The 22,367-nt window shown below is 40.6% G+C and overlaps 1 protein-coding gene across 1 annotated transcript; it reads left to right on the plus strand.

The window, feature by feature from the left end:
• The first annotated feature begins 16,891 nt into the window (after nucleotides 1-16,891).
• cyp8b1.1 (cytochrome P450 family 8 subfamily B member 1, tandem duplicate 1) lies at nucleotides 16,892-22,085 on the plus strand. The gene has a single exon (XM_069914902.1). The coding sequence runs from the start codon at nucleotides 16,989-16,991 to the stop codon at nucleotides 18,507-18,509; it is 1,521 nt and encodes a 506-aa protein (XP_069771003.1). The 5' UTR covers nucleotides 16,892-16,988; the 3' UTR covers nucleotides 18,510-22,085.
• The last annotated feature ends 282 nt before the right edge of the window (nucleotides 22,086-22,367 follow it).

Below are 22,367 nucleotides of genomic sequence, written 5' to 3' on the forward strand. Positions count from 1 at the left end.
TAGGGTTGTAATGGATCAGAACTTTATTTGTTGATGATAGTATTTCCTTTAGTTGATTCACTGTTTTAGTTTCTGTGTTCCAATACTGTGACAGAATATTTAGAGGTAGCTTGGGAGGAAATGCTAGAACAGCTTGCACACACACATTTCAAAACAGAATTTTGGCAGGACTTTTGCTGGGTGCTTTTTGCAGAAAGAGCCACAAAGTTGCAGAATCCAGCTGGCCCGGAGAGCATGTGATCTTTCCAGGCAGACTCAGAACAGTTTTGCTCTCAGAGAGGGAGGGAGTGAAACAGAGGAGAGACACAAGCTGCTTTCAGGTGGCTACAAAGCCTGGCTGTAAAGTTGCACAGAATACTCCTGTGCAGCTGTCTGGTGGCCATCGGAAACCGGAAAAGCCAGCCAGGAGGGTTACTTACCAAACCCTTCTCCGAGTATCTGTCATGATAATGAATATGCATGATATGTATTAGCCTGACCGGAAGTCAGATGGTATGCACTGGAGGTGAAAGGTGCAGGATGATGAAATAAGGGAAGCAGGAAAATAAAGACACTGAGATGTTTAACTGGCAAAACCTGCGGTAGTAGTGTTATTAACTTCACATTTCGGGCCATAAATGTGACACTATCCTGCTCGGAGTATCGATTGTGGCAGCTGAAATCAGCGGGATGCCAGGGGGTGTGTTGCTGACGTTGCGGAGACAGTGCCAGCCATTGACTCCTGAGACAAGGAAGCCAGACTAAAGTAGATTTCTTCAAATTTTATTTCGCACCCTCTCCCTCTACCAGTCTTCCCCCCCCCCCCCCCAAACCACCCAACTCCCACTGGTGCTCTCACCCCCCCCACCCTTGCCTGCCCAACTCCCACTGGTGCTCTCACTCCCCCCCACCCTCGCCTGCCCAACTCCCGCTGTCGGTCCCCCCTACAACCCTCCCGACTCCTGCTGCCGGTCTCCCCCTACCCTCGCCTGCCCAACTCCCATTACCACTGCCAGTCTCCCTTGCCTGCCCGACTCCCGCTGCCGGTCCCCCCCCCCCCCACCCTCGCCTGCCCAACTCCCATTGCCACTGCCAGTCTCCCTTGCCCGCCCGACTCCCGCTGCCGGTCCCCCCCCCACCCTCGCCTGCCCAACTCCCATTGCCACTGCCAGTCTCCCTTGCCCGCCCGACTCCCGCTGCCGGTTTCTCCCTGCCCGACTCCCGCTGCCAGTCTCCCTCACCCCCCCCCCACCCCGTCTGACACCCGCTGCCGTTCTCCACTCCCGCCCAACTCCCGTTTCGGCTGCCGGTCTCCCTCCCCCCACCCCTGAAGCGGCAGCAGAAGTTTGGTGGGCGAGGGTGGGGGCGGGAGTCAGGCGGGCAACGGTATGGATGGGGGGGAGACTGGCAGCGACAACGGGAGTCGGGCGGGTGAAGGTAGGGTGGGGGGGGGAAACCAGCTGCAGCAGCGGGAGTCAGGCAGGCGAGGGCCGGGGGGCAACCGGCAGCAGGAGTCGGGTGAGGGAGGAATTGGCAGTGGCAACGGGAGTCAGCCGAGCGTAGGTTAGGTAGGTTAAGTAAGAAGTTAAAGTTTAATTCTGTTTTCTTGTTCAATTATAATTAAAAAGTACTTTTGTTGAAGTAACCCTGTGTTGTGCATATCCATTACTGCTGATTTTTGGGGTCCTTCGACCGTGTTATAACAATACCATATTTGATCTTTCTTGAGTAATTGGTTCAGCGGGCTGCATAGTGTAGACATATTAGGGATATGTTTTCGGTAGTGATTAACAAGTCCTAGGAAGGACTGTAATTCCAATTTGTTAGTTGGGTATGGGGCCTTGCGAATGGCTTCTGTTCCTGCTGGATTCATTCGCGCCCTCTCGTTGTGGATTGTAAACTGAGGGGCACTTGAAGACAAATTTGTCCTTTTGTAATTGTAGTTTTGTAAGTATTCACTGTCATTTCAGCCCGTGATGAAGTAAAGGTCCAAGAAGTACAACCAAACCACAAAGTACAACACACAGAGAATTTATTAGTGTCACGCTGGCAGCAATGAGCAGTAATTAGGATTGGGTAGACAAGGTCACCTCCCCAATACTGTTGAACCTCATTCAAAGTCCAAGGTGACAGGGTACAATACTGAAGACATTTTTGCTGTATATGATTAAGTGACCATTCTTTTGAGGGGATCGTTTCAAGCTGAGGTGTTACAGTCATTTCTCATTTCTAAAGGCAGGAATATAGTGATCATTAATTGACTTTCTATATGTACATGACAAAATTAAAAGGTATGAATTTGTGGCATGACATGATACAGTAGTTCAAAGGGTTTTTTAACACCATGTTAGCCTGGCTCTTGCCACATGGAAGTGCTTGCTTCCCCAGTGATCTCCATATTCATTATTTTTAACGGGGTTAGTTCAATTCTTGACACTGAAACAGTGTCAAGATGTTTCCCCATTCTGTTTGACATGCTTGTAGTGCCATCAGCTGTTTTTGGGCAGGAACCCATTTATGAATGGGCTGCGTCTGACAGCTCGTTGGGTGTAATGGCAGGTGATAGCGCTATTCTGCACCGAGAACCAGGAGATGGCTTTATGGAAGAGGTGATAATAAATAGTTCTCTGGAATGTTGTTAGTTGTAGGTGACCTATCTGGGTGGGGGTGCCAATACCCATTTCTTAATAAGTCATAGCAATCATTTAAAAGTCTACTCAATAGTTATAATAATTGTATCAATTCTTCTGCCTTGAGCATTGGGGGTTCAAATCGTTCTATATAGTTATCTCAACTTTCTACTATTTCATGGAATTCCCGGAACTTTCCCTCCGCCATCTTAGCGCACTTTCACCTCGATCTTTTGGTGGAAATTTGTTGGGATTGTTAGGGAGTTGTTTTCTACCGTTCCTCTGTTGTTCCTCTGTTGTTTTTATTTCTCACGGTTGGTGCACGGAGTATTTGTGGGGTTCTTTTGTTCCTCGTTGCCACTGTTGTGTATGCACTCACACAATTAAGACTCAGACTGATGCTTTCTCATCCTTTACTTCTATTGGACTAACATTGCTACTGACACAGGGATCTAGGGATTGTTCCAAGCACTAAACGGAGGGAAAAAATTCACAAAACTGGATTTGTCACAAGCATATCAACGGATAGAATTGGACAGAAATTCAAGGGAATATATGACAATCAATCCCCATCTGGAACTATTCACCTGTACACGGGCTTAGGAATATCAGCAACACCTGTGATTTTTCATGCAACAATGGACAAATTACTACATTGACTCTCAGTTGGGGGTTACCTAGATGATACTGTGGTATCAGTGGGCAATATTATGAGAAGACAAAAAGCCACTGGAATACAAAGGTCAAAACTCCTGAAGAAGAGAAAGGAGTTTAATACAGCAAAAGCGATCCTATGGAGGAAAGGATATAAATTTGTGCTGAAGTACCCAGCGGTACTTAAAATAGTTATTCCAGGGCAGCAAAACAGACTATTCTCGGATCCAGAGGAAGCACGAAAATTTGCAGAACACCTACAAAACAAGCAGAGAGATGAAGACATGTAACGAGAGTAAAAATGACCACGAACTATATGTATGTGTGTATATATATCTATATATATCTATATATATCTATATATATAGATATATATAGATATATATACATATGTGCGTGTATGTATATATGTGTGTACATGAGTGTATCCGTATTTAAAGGAAAATATATAGAGAATAGATAAGAATTAATAAGGGAAAGAATGGGAAGAGAGGAAGTAAGGAGGGAATTAAGAGAGTGACCTTTGTTATATATGAAAATTGAAATCTTTTCTGAGGGGGCTGGGTGGGGAGGAGTTACGGTCACTGCGAAATCAGTTGACGCTTGCGAGTGAATTCGCAAATCCAAATGGAGAGGGGAGATGTGGTTGCCCGACAAGGGATAAAGGGCAACTCAAGAAGGGGAGGGGATAGTGGGGTGAAAGAAATTTTAGATAGGAGAATAAGGGAAATGTTTGATGTTTTAGAAATGTCTTATAAAGTGTTCAAAACAAGAAAGCAGAAATGGATAAGAAGGAAAGGTGATTATGAGGAAACGGAAAGGAGAGATAAACAAAGTATGAAATGGCTACGTTGAACTATATGACTTTAAATATTAACAGAATACATAACCAAATCAAAAGGAAGAAACTGCTAAATTTACTGAAAAAAGAAAAAATTGATATAGCATTCGTGCAAGAAACACATTTAACTGAAATGGAGCAAAAGAAATTAAAGAGAGATTGGGTAGGACATGTAACAGCAGCGTCATATAATTCAAAAGCTAGAGGAGTAGCTATATTAATCAGTAAAAATGTACCAATTAAAATAAAGAGGAAATAATAGATCCAGCAGGGAGATATGTAATGATAAAATGTCAGATATATTCGGTGTTTTGGAATTTACTCAATGTATATTCACCTAACGAAGAAGATCAAAAATTTATGCAAGATATTTTTTTGAAGATAGCAGACACGCAAGGGAACATACTAATAGGAGGGGATTTCAACCTTAATTTGGATTCATACATGGATAAAACTTGGAAAAAAATTAACAGAAAGAACAAAGTAACCAAATTTATAATTAAATCGATGGAAGAAATGCAACTTTTGGATATATGGAGGAAACAACACCCAAAGGAAAAGGAATATTCATATTACTCGGCTAGACATAAAACATACTCAAGAATAGACCTATTCCTGTCATCAGCTCGTATACAAGACAGAGTAAGAAAAACAGAATATAAAGCTAGAATATTATCGGACCACTCACCCCTGATATTGACAATAGAGTTAGAGGACATCCCTCCAAGAATTAAACTCCATGCTACTTAAAAGGCAGGATTTTAGAGAATTCATTGAAAGACAAATTAAAATGTACTTTGAAATAAATACGGAATTAGTGAAAGATAAGTTTATACTATGGGACGCAATGAAAGCGTTCATCAGAGGGCAAATAATAAGTTATGTAACCAAGATGAAGAAGGACTACGATCAGGAAACAGAGCAGTTGGAAAGGGAAATAGCAAATATAGAAAAAGAATTAGCAATGAAGGAAGACACAACTAAAAGAAGAGAAATGGCAGATAAAAAAATAAAATATGAAACACTACAAACATAATGAAGACAAAACAGAAATATTATGAACTAGGAGAAAAAAAGCACAAAATTCTAGCATGGCAGCTTAAGACAGAACAAACTAAGAGAATGGTATTGGCGTCAAGGAAAAAAGACAAACAAATCACATATAATCCAACGGAGATTAATGAAAACTTCAGAGAATTCTACGAACAATTATACCAAACAAAACGAAGGGAAAGAAGACAAAATAGATGAATTTTTAACTAAAATTGAACTACCAAAATTACAAATAGAAGAACAAAATAAATTAACAGAACCATTTGAAATAGTAGAAATACAAGAGATAATAAAAAAAAACTACCAAATAATAAAACACCAGGAGAGGATGGATTCCCAATAGAATTCTATAAAACATTTAAAGATTTATTAATTCCTCCCCTCCTGGAAGTAATGAACCAGATTGATAAAACACAAAGCTTACCAGATTCATGCAAAACAGCAATAATTACAGTAATACCAAAGACAGGGAAAGATCCACTCACACCAGCGTCATATAGACCAATATCTTTACTTAACACAGATTATAAGATAATAGCTAAACTATTAGCAAACAGATTAGCCACACTCCTGTTCGGCTCCGAATCATGGGTCCTCTACCGGCACCACCTACGGCTCCTAGAACGCTTCCACCAGCGTTGTCTCCGCTCCATCCTCAACATCCATTGGAGCGCTTACATCCCTAACGTCGAAGTACTCGAGATGGCAGAGGTTGACAGCATCGAGTCCACGCTGCTGAAGATCCAGCTGCGCTGGATGGGTCACGTCTCCAGAATGGAGGACCATCGCCTTCCCAAGATCGTGTTATATGGCGAGCTCTCCACTGGCCACCGTGACAGAGGTGCACCAAAGAAAAGGTACAAGGACTGCCTAAAGAAATCTCTTGGTGCCTGCCACATTGACCACCGCCAGTGGGCTGATAACGCCTCAAACCGTGCATCTTGGCGCCTCACAGTTTGGCGGGCAGCAACCTCCTTTGAAGAAGACCGCAGAGCCCACCTCACTGACAAAAGGCAAAGGAGGAAAAACCCAACACCCAACCCCAACCAACCAATTTTCCCCTGCAACCGCTGCAGTCGTGTCTGCCTGTCCCGCATCGGACTTGTCAGCCACAAACGAGCCACGTGGACTTTTTACCCCCTCCATAAATCTTCGTCCGCGAAGCCAAGCCAAAGAAGAGCCAACTATGTACCAAAAATAGTAAATCTAGACCAAACAGGATTTATTAAAAAAAGACGAACAACAGACAATATTTGTAAATTTTTTAAACTTAATTCATGCAGTAGAAGGGAATAAAGCTCCAACAGTAGCAGTTGCTTTAGACGCAGAGAAGGCCTTTGACAGAGTAGAATGGAATTATTTATTCAAAGTATTACAAAAATTCAGTTTACCAGAGAAGTATATTAATTGGATTAAAACATTATATAAGGGGCCATTGGCGAAAGTGACAGTAAATGGATATATATCAAAACAATTGAACTTAAGCAGATCAACAAGGCAGGGATGCCCACTATCACCCTTATTGTTCGCGTTACCCCCTCCATAAATCTTCGACCGCGAAGCCAAGCCAAAGAAAAGAACCATTAGCAGAATTGATAAGAACAGAAAATAAAATAAAAGGGATAAAAATAAAAGACAAGGAATATAAAATCAGTTTATTTGCAGATGACGTTATAGTATACTATAACGTATAAGCGTATACAGAGCCGTTGTCATACCCACACTCCTGTTCGGCTCCAAATCATGGGTCCTCTACTGGCATCACCTACGGCTCCTAGAACGCTTCCACCAGCGTTGTCTCCGCTCCATCCTCAACATCCATTGGAGCGCTTTCATCCCTAACGTCGAAGTACTCGAGATGGCAGAGGTCGACAGCATCGAGTCCACGCTGCTGAAGATCCAGCTGCGCTGGGTGGGTCACGTCTCCAGAATGGAGGACCATCGCCTTCCCAAGATCGTGTTATATGGCGAGCTCTCCACTGGCCACCGTGACAGAGGTGCACCAAAGAAAAGGTACAAGGACTGCCTAAAGAAATCTCTTGGTGCCTGCCACATTGACCACCGCCAGTGAGCTGATATCGCCTCAAACCGTGCATCTTGGCGCCTCACACTTTGGCGGGCAGCAACCTCCTTTGAAGAAGACCACAGAGCCCACCTCACTGACAAAAGGCAAAGGAGGAAAAACCCAACACCCAACCCCAACCAACCATTTTTCCCCTGCAGCCGCTGCAACCGTGTCTGCCTGTCCCGCATCGGACTTGTCAGCCACAAACGAGCCTGCAGCTGACGTGGACTTTTACCCCCTCCATAAATCTTCGTCCGCGAAGCCAAGCCAAAGATACTTAACAGAACCAGAAATATCAATAAAAGAATTACATAAGAAATTGAAGGAATATGGAGAAGTGTCTGGTTAAAAGATTAACGCAAATAAAAGTGAAGCAATGCCAATGAATAATGCAGATTTCTCAAAATTTAAGAAAGAATCACCATTCAGATGGCAAATGCAAGCAATACGATACGTAGGTATACAAATAAATAAAAACCTCGGCCATCTATATAAACTAAATTATTATCCACTAATGAAAAAATTACAGGACGACTTAGACCATTGGAAAGACTTACCACTAACACTAATAGGAAGGATAAACTGTATTAAAATGAACATTTTCCCAAGGATACAATACCTATTTCAGGCATTGCCAATACACTTGACGGAGAAATTCTTCAAGGAGTTAAAGAAAATAATAAGGAAATTTTTATGGAAAGGAGGGAAACCGAGGATAGCACTAGATAAATTAACAGAATGGTATAAACAAGGAGGCTTACAACTGCCAAACTTTAAAAATTATTATAGAGCCGCACAATTAAGATACCTATCAGATTTTTATCAAACAAGGGAAAGGCCAGATTGGACTAGATTAGAACTAGATAAAATAGGGGAGAAGATACCTGAATATATATTATATAAATGGGATGAAAAATTGGTACAACGTAGGAATTCTCCAGTATTACATCATCTGCTCAATATTTGGACGAAGATTCATGTAGAAAGGAATAAAACAAATTATCAATTACCAAAACTAATACTGATGCAAAATCAGCGAATCCCTTTTACAATAGATAACCTTTCCTATAGAGCAGGGGTGTCAAACTGAAATTCAGGGAGGGCCAAATTTAAAAACTTGGACTAAGTCGAGGGCCTTACTAAATATTTATTGAAAATTTTCAACAACATCTGCATGTTTTCTCTTCTTTCAACATATGTAATGTTAAACTTTTTCTTATTAAAATAAATGTTTAATAATAGTTTTGGATAAACTCTTTCATTGTCATTGTCATTGTCATTGGCCCATTTCCTTTTGAGCTCTGAAACCGTGCACATGACGAGTCAATGAGGGATGATTAAAGCAGTGGTCTTCAAACTTTTTCTTTCCACCCACAGACCACCTTAAGCAATCCCTTACTAATCACAGAGCACCAATGGCACAGGGACACAAGTGGAAAGAAAAAGGTTGAGAACTGTTGTATTGTGGTAACTCCACATCAGATCAGGTTAATTGTTAGGCAAGCGTATACACGAGAAGGGACCCCCCCCCCACCCCAAGAAAGGCTTAAATCACAGGAACAAAATAAGCTTCCGTCTCACTGCTCCCAATCTTACACACAGTCCTGATGTGGAATGTGGGGTCGCAGCTCCATGTTCACCCAAGTTCAGGTGCTGACTGTGTGGAGTTTGTACGCTCTCCCCTTGTCTTGGACCAACAGGTCGGTCGCCTGACGAAGGCACCTGAACCCCCTGTTGAAACGCCGGCGTCTGGGGCGGTGGAGGAATTGGCTGAGAAGAGCGCGTTGCTCCCACCCCCCTCCCATGGTTGGAGAGGGATTAAACTGCGATCTCATGGCGCCGGGCTCGTCTCCAACAAAAGGAGCGGGAGGCAGGCTCCACCGCGCATGGAGCGAGGGGGAAGGCTTCGCCAATGAGACGTTCGGTCCGGCGTCGCCGCTAAAGCGCAGAACCAGCGAGGATGGTCCCCAACTCCAGCCGCATCTGTGTGTCCGGGATCCAGGCGGGCTGAGTGCGGCGCTCTGATCCCCGGGATTCGGGACTCTGAGATCCCTCCACACCTCCGGTGTCTTCATTTTCACCTTCAGTGTGCATGCGCTATACTGGCGTGGCGGCCAGCGGGCCAACTCTAATATATATTTAATATGATCTTGCGGGCCAAATATAATTATATCGCGGGTCAAATTTGGCCCGCGGGCCAGAGTTTGACATGTGTACTTTAGAGAATGGGAGAAAAATTGGATCAAAAGAATAGAAAATTGCTTTTCAGGAAATAAATTACTATCCTTTGAACAAATGAAGGATAAATATAATATAACTCAAGATACAGTGTTGGCATACTACCAACTGAAATCCTACTTTTTTTTTATTTTTTATTTTTCACACCATAAATCACATTAACCATGGTACATACTTTTTACTTTTCACACATATACAGTGTCATTTTCTCCCCCCCCCCCTCCCTCCTCCCATCCCACCCTCCCTACCTCCCCCCTCCCGTCCATTTAAAGTATACATTCTAGGATACATTAAACCAGTCAGACAATGTTGTCATTCAATAAAAATACACCAGAAATTCTACTGAGTCCATTCTTTTCATTTCCTTTTCCTTCCGTTAACTTAGGTAATGACTGTACCCGGTAGGTTTTCGCTATTGTATTTAATGTAAGGCTCCCAAATTTGTTCGAATATTTCAATATTATTTCTTAAACTATATGTTATTTTTTCCAATGGAATACATTTATTCATTTCTATATACCATTGTTGTATTTTCAAATTATCTTCCAATTTCTAGGTTGACATAATACATTTTTTTGCTACGGCTCGAGCTATCTTAACAAATCTTTTTTGTGCATCCTCCAAATCAATTCCAAATTCTTTGTTTTTTATGTTACTTAGGAGGAAGATCTCTGGATTCTTTGGTATATTGTTTTCTGTTATTTTATTTAATATCTGATTTATATCTTCCCAAAATTTTTTTACTTTCTCACATGTCCAGATTGCATGAATTGTTGTTCCCATTTCTTTTTTACATCGAAAACATCTATCAGATACTGTTGGGTCCCATTTATTTAACTTTTGAGGTTTAATGTATAGCCTGTGTATCCAGTTATATTGTATCATATGTAACCTCGTATTTATTGTATTTCTCATCGTTCCGGAGCATAACTTCTCCCATGTTTCCTTTTTTATCTTTATATTTAAATCTTGTTCCCATTTTTGTTTAGTTTTACCATTTGTTTCCTCATTCTCCTTTTCTTGCAGTTTAATATACATATTTGTTATAAATCTTTTGATTAACATTGTATCTGTAATCACATATTCAAAGTTACTTCCCTCTGGCAAACTCAAGCTGTTTCCTAATTTATCCTTCAAGTAGGATCTCAATTGGTAATATACCAACACTGTATCTTGAGTTATATTGTACTTATCTTTCATTTGTTCAAAGGATAAGAATCTATTTCCTGAAAAACAATTTTCTATTCTTTTAATCCCTTTTTTTCCCCATTCTCTAAAGGAAAGGTTATCTATTGTAAAAGGGAGTAACTTGTTTTGCGTCAATATTAGTTTTGGTAATTGATAATTTGTTTTATTTCTTTCTACATGAATCTTCTTCCAAATATTGAGGAGATGATGTAATACTGGAGAACTTCTATGTTGTACCAATTTTTCATCCCATTTATATAATATGTGTTCAGGTATCTTTTCCCCTATTTTATCTAATTCTAATCTTGTCCAATCTGGCTTTTCCCTTGTTTGATAAAAATCTGAGAGGTATCTTAATTGTGCGGCTCTATAATAATTTTTAAAATTTGGCAGTTGTAAGCCTCCTTGTTTATACCATTCTGTTAATTTATCTAGTGCTATCCTCGGTTTCCCCCCTCTCCATAAAAATTTCCTTATTATTTTCTTTAACTCCTTGAAGAATTTCTCTGTCAGTTGTATTGGCAATGCCTGAAATAAGTATAATATCCTTGGAAAAATGTTCATTTTAATACAGTTTATCCTTCCTATTAGTGTTAGTGGTAAATCTTTCCAATACTCTAAATCGTCCTGTAATTTTTTCATTAGTGGATAATAATTGAGTTTATATAGTTGGCCAAGATTTTTGTTTATTTGTACACCTAGGTATCATATTGCTTGCATTTGCCATCTAAATGGTGATTCCTTCTTAAATTTTGAGAAATCCACATTATTCATAGGCATTGCTTCACTTTTATTTACATTTATCTTGTAACCCGACACTTCTCCATATTCCTTCAATTTCTTATGTAATTCTTTTATTGATAGTTCTGGTTCTGTTAAGTACACTATAACATCATCCGCAAATAAACTGATTTTATATTCCTTGTCTTTTATTTTTATTCCTTTTATATTATTATCTGTTCTTATCAATTCTGCTAGTGGTTCTATAGCTAACGCAAACAATAAAGGTGATAGTGGGCATCCCTGCCGTGTTGACCTGCTTAAGTTAAATTGCTTTGATACATGTCCATTTACTGTCACTTTCGCTAACAGTCCCTTATATAATGCTTTAATCCAATTAATATACTTCTCCGGTAAACTGAATTTTTGCAATACTTTGAACAAATAATTCCATACTACTCTGTCAAAGGCCTTCTCTGCGTCTAAAGCAACTGCTGCTGTAGGTGCTTTATTCCCTTCTACTGCATGAATTAAGTTAATAAATTTACAAATATTGTCTGTTGTGCGTCTTTTTTTGATAAATCCAGTTTGGTCTAAATTTACCATTTTCGGTACATATTCTGCTAATCTGTTCGCTAATAGTTTAGCTATTATCTTATAATCTGTGTTTAGCAGAGATATTGGTCTATATGACGCTGGTGCGAGTGGATCTTTCTCTTGCTTTAGTATTACTGTAAGTATTGCTGTTTTACATGAATCTGGTAAGCTTTGTGTTTTATCAATCTGGTTGATTACTTCCAGGAGGGGCGGAATTAATAAGTCTTTAAATGTTTTGTAGAATTCTATTGGGAATCCATTCTCTCCTGGTGTCTTATTATTTGGTAATATTTTTTATTATCTCTTGTATTTCTACTATTCCAAATGGCTCTGTTAATTTATTTTGTTCCTCTATTTGTAGTTTTGGTAGTTCAATTTTAGTCAGAAATTCATCTATTTTCCCTTCTTTCCCTTCGTTTTCAGTTCGGTATAATTGTTCATAGAATTCTCTAAAGTTTTCCTTAATTTCTTTTGGATTATATGTAATTTGTTTGTCTTTTTTCCTTGCTGCCAATACCATTTTCTTAGCTTGTTCTGTCTTAAGCTGCCATGCCAGGATTTTGTACGTTTTTTCACCTAGTTCATAATATTTCTGTTTTGTCTTCATTATATTCTTCTCCACCTTGTATGTTTGTAGTGTTTCATATTTTATTTTATTATCCGCCAATTCTCTTAGTTGTATCTTCCTTCATTGCTAATTCTTTTTCTATATTTACTATTTCCCTTTCCAACTGCTCTGTTTCCTGGTTATAGTCCTTCTTCATCTTGGTTACATAACTTATTATTTGCCCTCTAATGAATGCTTTCATTGCATTCCATAGTATAAACTTATCTTCCACTGATTCCGTATTTATTTCAAAATACATTTTTATTTGTTTTTCAATAAATTCTCTAAAATCCTGCCTTTTAAGTAACATGGGGTTTAATCTCCATCTATACATTCTTGGAGGGATATCTTCTAATTTTACTGTCAATATTAAGGGTGAATGGTCCGATAGTATTCTAGCTTTATATTCTGTTTTTCTTACTCTATCTTGCATACGAGCTGATAACAAAAATAGGTCTATTCTTGAGTATGTTTTATGTCTAGCCGAGTAATATGAATATTCCTTTTCCTTTGGGTGTTGTTTCCTCCATATATCCAAAAGTTGCATTTCTTCCATCGATTTAAATATAAATTTGGTTACTTTGTTCTTTCTGTTAATTTTTTTCCCAGTTTTGTCCATATTTGAATCCAAATTCAGGTTGAAGTCCCCTCTTATTAATATGTTCCCTTGCGTATCTGCTACCTTCAAAAAGATATCTTGCATAAACTTTTGATCTTCTTCGTTAGGTGAATATACATTGAGTAGATTCCAAAACTCCGAATATATCTGACATTTTATCATTACATATCTCCCTGCTGCATCTATTATTTCCTCTTCTATTTTAAATGGCACATTTTTACTAATTAATATAGCTACTCCTCTTGCTTTTGAATTATACGATGCTGCTGTTACATGTCCTACCCAATCTCTCTTTAATTTCTTGTGCTCCAAATCAGTTAAATGTGTTTCTTGCACAAATGCTATATCAATTTTTTCTTTTTTCAGTAAATTTAGCAGTTTCTTCCTTTTAATTTGGTTATGTATTCCATTAATATTTAAAGTCATATAGTTCAACGTAGCCATTTTATACTTTGTTTATCTTCCCTTTCCGTTTCTCCATCATTACCTTTCCTTCTTATCCATTTCTGTTTTCTTGTTTTGAACCCTTTATAAGACAACATTCCTAGAACATCAAACATTTTCCTTATTCTCCTATTTAAAACTTCTTTAGCCCCAATCTCCCCTTCCCCTCCTGAGTTGTCCTTTATCCTTTGTCGGACAACCACATCTCCCCTCTCCATTTGGATTTGCAAATTCACTCGCAAGCGTCAGCTGATTTTGCAGTGACCGCAACTCCTCCCCACCCAGCCCCCCCCAGAAAAGATTTCACTTTTCATATGTAACAAAGGTCACTCTTTTAGTTCCCTCCCTTATTAAGGGAGTTCCTTCCCTTATTAATTCTTGTCTATACTATCTATATTTTCCTCTAAATACGGATACATTCATGTATGCACATTATACATATACACACATATACCTCTTTACCCACATACATATAAATCGTGGTCATTTTTAGTCTTATTACATACCTTCATCTCTCTGGTTGTTTTGTAGTTGTTCTGCAAATTTCCTTGCTTCCTCTGGATCCGAGAATAGTTTTTTTTTTTTTCCCCCATAAGATCGTTTTCGATGTATTGAACTCCTTTCTCTTCTTCAGGAGTTCAAAACTTATGTGTCTTTTTAGTTCTCAGTCTTGTACTCTCGTTACACGTCTTCATCCCTCAGTCTATTTTGTAATTGTTCTGCAAATTTTCGTGCTTCCTCTGGATCCGAGAATAGTCTGTTTTGTTGTCCTGGAATAAATATTTTCAATATCGCTGGATGCTTTAGTATAAATTTATACCCTTTCTTCCATAAAATCGCCTTTGCTGTATTGAACTCCTTTCTCTTCTTCAGGAGTTCAAAACTTATATCTGGATAAATGAAGATTTTTTGCCCTTTGTACTCCAGTGGCTTGTTGCCCTCTCTTACTTTTTCCATTGTCTTCTCCAGTACCTTTTCTCTTGTAGTATATCTTAGGAATTTTACTAAAATAGATCTTGGCCTTTATTGTGGTTGTGGTTTAAAGGCCAATGCTCTATGTGCCCTTTCTATTTCCATATCTTGCTGTAGTTCTGGACATCCTAGGATCCTGGGGATCCAATCTTTTATAAACTCTCTCATATTCTTGCGTTCTTCATCTTCCTTAAGGTCCACTATCTTTATGTTATTTCTTCTGTTATAATGTTCCATTATATCTATTTTCTGAGCTAACAGTTCTTGTGTCTCTATAACTTTTTTATTAGATTCCTCTAATTTCTTTTTTAAGTCCTCTACCTCCATTTCTACTGCTGCTTCCCGCTCTTCCATCTTGTCCATTTTCTTTCCCATTTCTGTTAAGGTCATATCTATTTTATTCATTTTCTCTTCTGTATTGTTTATTCTTCTTCTTAAATCATTAAATTCTTGCGCTTGCCATTCTTTAAATGATTCCATGTATTCTTTAATTAGAGAAAGTATATCCTTTATCTTGCCTTTCCCTTCTTCTTCTATTTCACTGTACTCTTCCTCTTCTTCTTCCTCTGGGTTGGCCATCTGTTGTTTCTTTGTTGCCCTTTTCTTCTCTTCTTTCTTGTTTTCGTTGTCTTCTATGTTCTCCTCTTGCTGCAGGTGTTCTGCAGCTGTCATTGCCGGCTGTGGAGATCGACTCCCCAGCTGGTCACCCCTCCCGTCGGTGTGTTTTTTTGCATGCGCATGCACTTTTACTCGGCTCAGCGAGCCATTTTTGTCGTCCACTTTTTACCGACCTGAGGGAGCGGGTTTCTCTCTCCACCGCAGGCCTCTTCGAGCAGGCAAGGCCTTCTCCTTCTTCTTCCGTTGTCTTCTCTTCCTCTCTTCTTACCATTGATTTCGATTTTTCTTTTTTCGTCGTCATCTTCTTTCCACCTTTATACTCACTTTTCTTTAATTTTTATTTTTGTGCCTTTGTGTTTTCCTTTGTTTTTCCCGACTTTTCTGGAGAGGGCTGGAGTTCACCGTTCGGCCACTACTCCATCACGTGACTCCTCCCAACTGAAATCCTACTTGAAGGACAAATTGGGAAGCAGTCTGAGGTTATCAGAGGGAAGTAATTTTGAATATGTGATTACAGACACAATGATAATCAAAAAATTTATAACAAATATGTACATTAAACTACAAGAAAAGGAGAATGAGGAAACAAATGGTAAAACTAAACAAAAATGGGAACTTAAACATAAAGATAAAGAAGGAAGCATGGGAGAAGTTATGCTCTGGAACTATGAGAAATAGAATAAACACGAGGTTACGTATGATACAATATAACTGGATACACAGGCTCTTCATTACACCTCAAAAGTTAAATAAATGGGACCCAACAGTATCTGACAGATGTTTTCGCTGTAAAAAGGAAATGGGAACAACAATTCATGCAATTTGGACATGTGAGAAAGTGAAAAAATTTTGGGAAGATCTAAACCAGATATTAAATAAAATCACAAAAAACAATATACCAAAAAACCCAGAGATCTTCCTCCTAAGTAACATAAAAAACAAAGAATTTGGACTTGATTTGTTAGGATAGCCCTAGCTGTAGCAAAAAAATGTATTATGTCAGCCAGGAAATTAGAAGATAACTTGAGAATATAACAATGGTATATAGAAATGAATAAATGTATTCCATTAGAAAAAATAACATATAATTTAAGAAATAATATTACAATATTTGAACAAATATGGGAGCCATACATGAAACACAATAGAGAAAACCTACCGGGGACATCTACCACCTAAAATAATGAAAGGAGAAGGAAATTAAAAGAATTGACTCAGTGGAATTTCTTGTTTATTTTTATTGAATGACAACATTGTTTGACTGGTTTAATGTATCTTAGATTCTGAACTTTAAATGAATGGGAGGGGAGGTAGGGAGGGTGGGATGGGAAGGGGGGGGGAGAAAACGACACGAAATATTTGAAAAGAAAAATGTATGTATCTTGATCAATGTGGTTTTTAGTGTGAAAAATTTAAAAAAATTTAAAAAAATGATGTCCAGAAGAGGACAAGGCGACACGTTAAGATCAGGGAATGTACTGGGGAATCCCTTTTAGTTTTTAGAACAATAAGGACGACTGAGCCCAAGTAGACAACGCTAACGCTACTCCAACCCTTTCAAATGTGCGCCGATTACATGATTTTAGCTATTTGTTGATTTAGTTACAACACGGTGGAAGGGAGAGCTTACAAAGTCCTGACATGCAGATCTAACGCTGACCTAGAGTCGCGTGACCCAATTAACCGGAAGGAGATGGACAGAAGTTTTTAACCCACGTTAGACTCTCGGGCACTGGGTTGCGAGAAGAATCTTCTTCAGGATCATGGATTGTGTGGTCTCTGTTTTACTGAGCCTGACAATCCTCATCACCCTCCTTTACTTCTTGGGCGATTTGAGGAGACGGAGGCCGAACGAGCCGCCTTTGGACACCGGTTACCTCCCGTGGTTCGGCCACGTCCTGGCCTTCCGAAGGAACACGGCGCAGTTCTTGGAGAAGATGCAGAACAAGCACGGGGATATCTTCACGGTCAAGTTAGCAGGCATATATGTAACCTTCCTGATGGACCCGATGTCCTTCGGAGCTGTGGTGAAGTCGTCCAGGACCACGCTCGACTTTGTTAAGTTTGCGGCGGAGTTGGTTGCAAGGGTGTTCGGATATGAAACCCAGGAAGACGACAGCAAGTTGCTGTCGATACTGAGTAATAAATACCTAATGGGTGATGGGTTGGCGGACCTGACCCAATCCACGATGATGCAGCTCCAGAAACTGATGCTTCACCAGGCAGCTGATGGCGACAAGGAATGGAAGCAAGACGGGCTGTTCCATTACAGTTACAACATTGTGTTCAGGGCGGGATACCTGTCCCTGTTCGGCACCGAACCGGCCAAGGAGGGGCAGGAACGCGCCACTCAACTCGACCTGGAAAACTCGGACAAAATCTTCGGACATTTCAGGAAATACGACAAGCTGTTTCCAAGATTGGCTTACGGTGTTCTCCCTCCTAAAGAAAAGCTGGAAGCCGAGAGGCTCAAGAAGCTGTTCTGGAACCTGTTCTCGGTGCAGAAGGTGAGAAACCGGGAGCAGGTCAATGGCTGGATCGCGGAGCGCCAGCGCCAAATGGTGGACCAAGGTACGCCCGAGGACATGCAGAGCCGCTACCTCTTCCTCTTGCTGTGGGCGTCACAAGGAAACACCGGCCCCTCGGCTTTCTGGCTTCTCATACACCTCTGCCACTGCCCCCAAGCCTTACGGGCAGTACGGGCCGAAGTGGACCAATTACTGGCGCAGAGCGGCCAGCGAGTGGTAGCGGGCGGGCCGCCCGTCAATCTGACTCTGAACATGCTGGAGAGGACCCCAGTGCTGGACAGCGTCGTGGAGGAAACGCTGCGTCTCTACGCCGCGCCCCTGCTCCTCCGGGCCGTGATTTGTGACATGGAGCTTGCCATGGCTGACGGTCGGCGCTACTGGCTGCGGAAGGGAGACCGACTGGGTCTCTTCCCGCACATATCCATGCAGATGGACCCGGAGGTGCACCCGCAGCCCCACTCCTTCCAGTTCGACCGCTTCCTCGCGGCGGACGGGACGAGGAAGACCAACTTCTACAAGAGGGGCCAGAAGCTGAAGTATTACAACATGCCGTGGGGAGCCGGTGTCAGCATGTGTCCCGGCCGCTTCTTCGCCACCAACGAGCTGAAACAGTTCATCTTTCTCATGCTCTGCTACTTCGACTTCGAGCTTCTCAACCCCCAGGAACCGATCCCTCCGATTGACAGCACCCGCTGGGGATTTGGTTCAATGCAACCCTCTCACGACGTCCAGTTCAGATATCGCCTGAGGATGTAATTCCTGCTGAACACACACACATGTACAACACAGCCACCCAAAGACATACGCACCCACCCACACACACACACACACACACACACACACACACATCGAGATGCACACAGACAGACACAGATATTCACAGACAGGCATACACACATCCAGACCCAGACATACAGACAAAGTCACACAGACAGGACCCCCCCCCCCCCCCCCCCCCAGGCACACACCGCAACCTAGATCAACAGCAGGAGAATTCACCAAGACAGCGGTACCTTACTTAACTCTAAACTGTGGTTCCCAACTCTTTTCGGGCTGAGCCCCCTTGGCCTCAACGTCACCTCCCGAGCATGCCATCCTGTCGCACCTCCCCCCCCCCCCCCCCACGCCTGAGAAGATAGTGGATGGGCAGGGGCGCTAAGCGAGGTGAGGTGACGGTTCGTGGCGACGCTGAGAGAGGGAGTAGTGACGCCACCAACATGCCAGCCACCGAGTCCTGCTCTCGTGAGAATGCCTTATTTTGCCACCTGGAGTCTGGCCAGAAAATTACTGCACTGGCAGATTGCCACCTAGTCCCTCACCGGCCCCTTGAATCTTTCCAGCACCACGGGGGGAGGGAGGGGGGGGGGTGCGGCAGCGCCCACTTTTGGAATCACAACTCTAAATTTAACACCCAACTATGCGTGAACGTGTGTGTGTGTGAGATCCCAAACCATTACAGCTAAGGCACAATTCTGGAAAGCCAGATTCGGAGTTCCAACTTTGTATTGAAAGGTAGAGCTTTTAAAACTGTTGTTCAGAAGTAATTATTGTAGTTGAGACAACAAGTAATCAGATTTCTCAAATCTCACATTCTTGTCGAGTTGCTTTCAGAGGGATGTTTCCTCACAATGATTTCACAATTCCCCTTTCTTGCATAGAGATTACAGAACTTGTGATTTTTGCAACCCTTTCACAAACCTAGGCAAGGGTTAAGTTAAGTAACCATTAAAATATACATGGAAGTATACATTGGGCAGACTACAATGACCACATCTTCAAAATTATTATGAAGCGGCCCAGTTGAAATTTATTAGTAGATGGATGGATTTAGATCAGCCTCCTAGCTGGGCTAAAGTGGAGATGGTGTGTATTTCTAGGGTTGAGATACATGAATTTATATTTCGTTGGAATTTGACTTTGTTACAGCAATATGATATGCTGATATTGAAACATTTGTTAAAGCTTTGGATTCAAAAAATCTTTCTTTCAGTAAAAAGTGACCTCTTGACAAAGAGAGATAGCCAAAGTGATTATCTTCTTCCGAGATCACTTTAATTCTGTTCTCCTCCCTGACAAGAAGAATACAACAGCTGAACAGCTTACAGAATGTCACTGCATTTTTGACTTTGGATGAAAACTGGTTGAATCTTTAACAAATCTTTAACAAATGTTTCAATATTGGCATATCTTATTGCTGTAACAAAATCAAATTCCAACGAAATATAAATTCATGTATCTCAACCCTAGAAATACACACCATCTCCACTTTAGCCCAGCTAGGAGGCTGATCTAAATCCATCAATCTACTAATAAACTTCGACTGGGCTGCTTCATGATAATTTTGAAAATGTGGTCATTGTAGTCTGCCCAATGTATACTTCCATGTAAGTCTATGCAACGCCACTCGAGCTAATTTACCTTTCCATAAAAACTCTTACACTACTTTATTCAGATCTTGAAAAAAATCCTTTAGAAAGTAAACTGAAATAAATATTGAATTCGAGAAAAAATATTCATTTTAATACAATTAACCCGACCAATCAAAGATCTTTTCACTGAATCAAATCTGCTTTAATCTGTCTTAATATAGGTACATAAAATAATTGATATAATGATTGATAATTAGTATCCATAAACACACCTAAATATTTAATTTTACTTGTCCACTTTAATTTTGTAATAGTTTTAAATTCAGAATAATCTCCCACTCCAACTAGTAAAATTTCACTCTTATCACAATTAACTTTATATCCCGATAATCTCCAAATTTCAGCAAACACTCTTGCAATTGTTTCAACGACCGTTCCGATTCCGTCAAGGATACCAACACATCGTCCACAAATAAGTTAATTTTATATTCTTCATTCTTAACCCTTGTCCCTCTAATTTCTTCATTTTGACTAAACACACATTCTCTCTTTAAAAAAAATAAAGAAAGTGGAAGGACTGGGAGGGTCGGGCACCATCCTTGGTGATACAATGTTTTGGGTCTCGACTCTTTAAAGAGATTTTGTCCATCTCTCCATTGATAAAGGGTTTAGTCTGGCAACACTGACTGACCATTTCTACCCTTGGAAGCTGTCTAATCTGCTTAGTTCCTCCAGCAATTCTCTTTCTGCTCAAAGGTCCAGTTTCTCCGTGGATGCTTCCTGGCCTATTGAGTCTCTTCATTTTCTCTTTGTTGTGCAACATTCCAGCCTTTATGATTTTATGTGTCTCAAACAGATCTTCACTGGGTACACCCAGGAGAGGAGCGATTAGGATTTTAAATGTAAAGTGAAATGGTAGGAAGAGAATTTGGGCAGGAACATGGAGCTGAGGTAGAAGATCTGCCAGCATCCTGTCAATTAGCAGAGAAAGGGTGGTAGTAATAGGCCACAGGGGGCCATCTGAACCTGCCCTACCCTTCAATATCGTCACACCTATTCTACCCCAGGAAATCGACCCATCAAATTCTGTTCAAAAATGATGAGGACTTTTGATGGCAAAATCCTGCATCCAATGGCAATTAAGCAGTGATTGATAATTCATGAAATTGATATTTCTGTCTGGGAGGGGCTGAGGGAAAAATGTCCCTTATATACAATGAATTAGGTTGCCTGAGAAGATAGTGGAAGCAGGCATGACAAGCTCCTGTTTCAGTAAAATGGTGGAACTGAATGGTCACAGTTAACATTTAACATTCCACACAAGTCACAGCCCAGCGACAATTTGATACACTGAAAGAACTGAGGGAAGGCTTAACACATTCTGTTCCAGAATTCAATCTTGTGATTTTGCAAGGGAGAACCTTTCTGACAGCTGGAGAGGAAACAGCTCTTTGAAGCAGCTCTTGTGGCCAGCCATTTTTGTGGAATTCAGAGCAAAGCGAACTCTGTGAATGACTGGGCCTTTTCATTGGATTTACCTGTGCCAGGAGGGTCTTTTGGGAAGTAAAGTGCTTTATTTCGATTGTGACTAACAGTGAAGTTACTTGGAGAGACAGGGTCTTGGAAGCTTTGTGGAGGCCACTCAGTTTGATTCTTGCCTACAAAAGGACCAGGAGTGTTATGACCACAGCTCATGTGAATGAATGTTTCTTCAAAGGCACCACCCCCCCCCCCACCCCCCGCCAACCACATACACTGTACTTCCCATATTTGGGGATAGATTTAATGTTAAGGACAGTTTAAAAGTGAAGTCTATAGTTTAAGAGTTAGAAATAAAATGAGTGTTTTAAAGTTGAGCACTGTCTGCTTCATTGTCTATTCGTAACACAGGCCCAATGTAGATTTTCCAGGGGAAATTGGGCCAATGTTTGAATTTAAATAAAAGAGACTTTATTAATGATAATGTGTTTATTGTACATGAGCATTTTACCAAAATTCTTATTTGCTGCAGCCAAACAGGTACTTCATTTAAAAAAAAGACTACACAAATGTATATAATTGAACTAAATGATAATGAAAACAAACAATAGCTGGATAATCAATATTGCCTGGATTGTTTATGCAAGTTTTTAAAAAAGTTACATTGCAGTAGTGCTTTTGTGAAGTTGGAGCAGTGTCGCCGATTTCTTCGGGTCTCTATAATTATTTAAATAGAAAACACAGCCCGGGAGATCAATTCAGAAGA

The sequence above is a fragment of the Narcine bancroftii genome, chromosome 1 (genome assembly GCF_036971445.1).
Source record: "Narcine bancroftii isolate sNarBan1 chromosome 1, sNarBan1.hap1, whole genome shotgun sequence".
NCBI classification, from domain to species: Eukaryota; Metazoa; Chordata; class Chondrichthyes; order Torpediniformes; family Narcinidae; genus Narcine; species Narcine bancroftii.

What these genes read in the sequence shown, in the direction of transcription:
- cyp8b1.1 (XM_069914902.1), top strand. Translation starts at nt 16,989, where the DNA reads ATGGATTGTGTGGTCTCTGTTTTACTGAGCCTGACAATCCTCATCACC.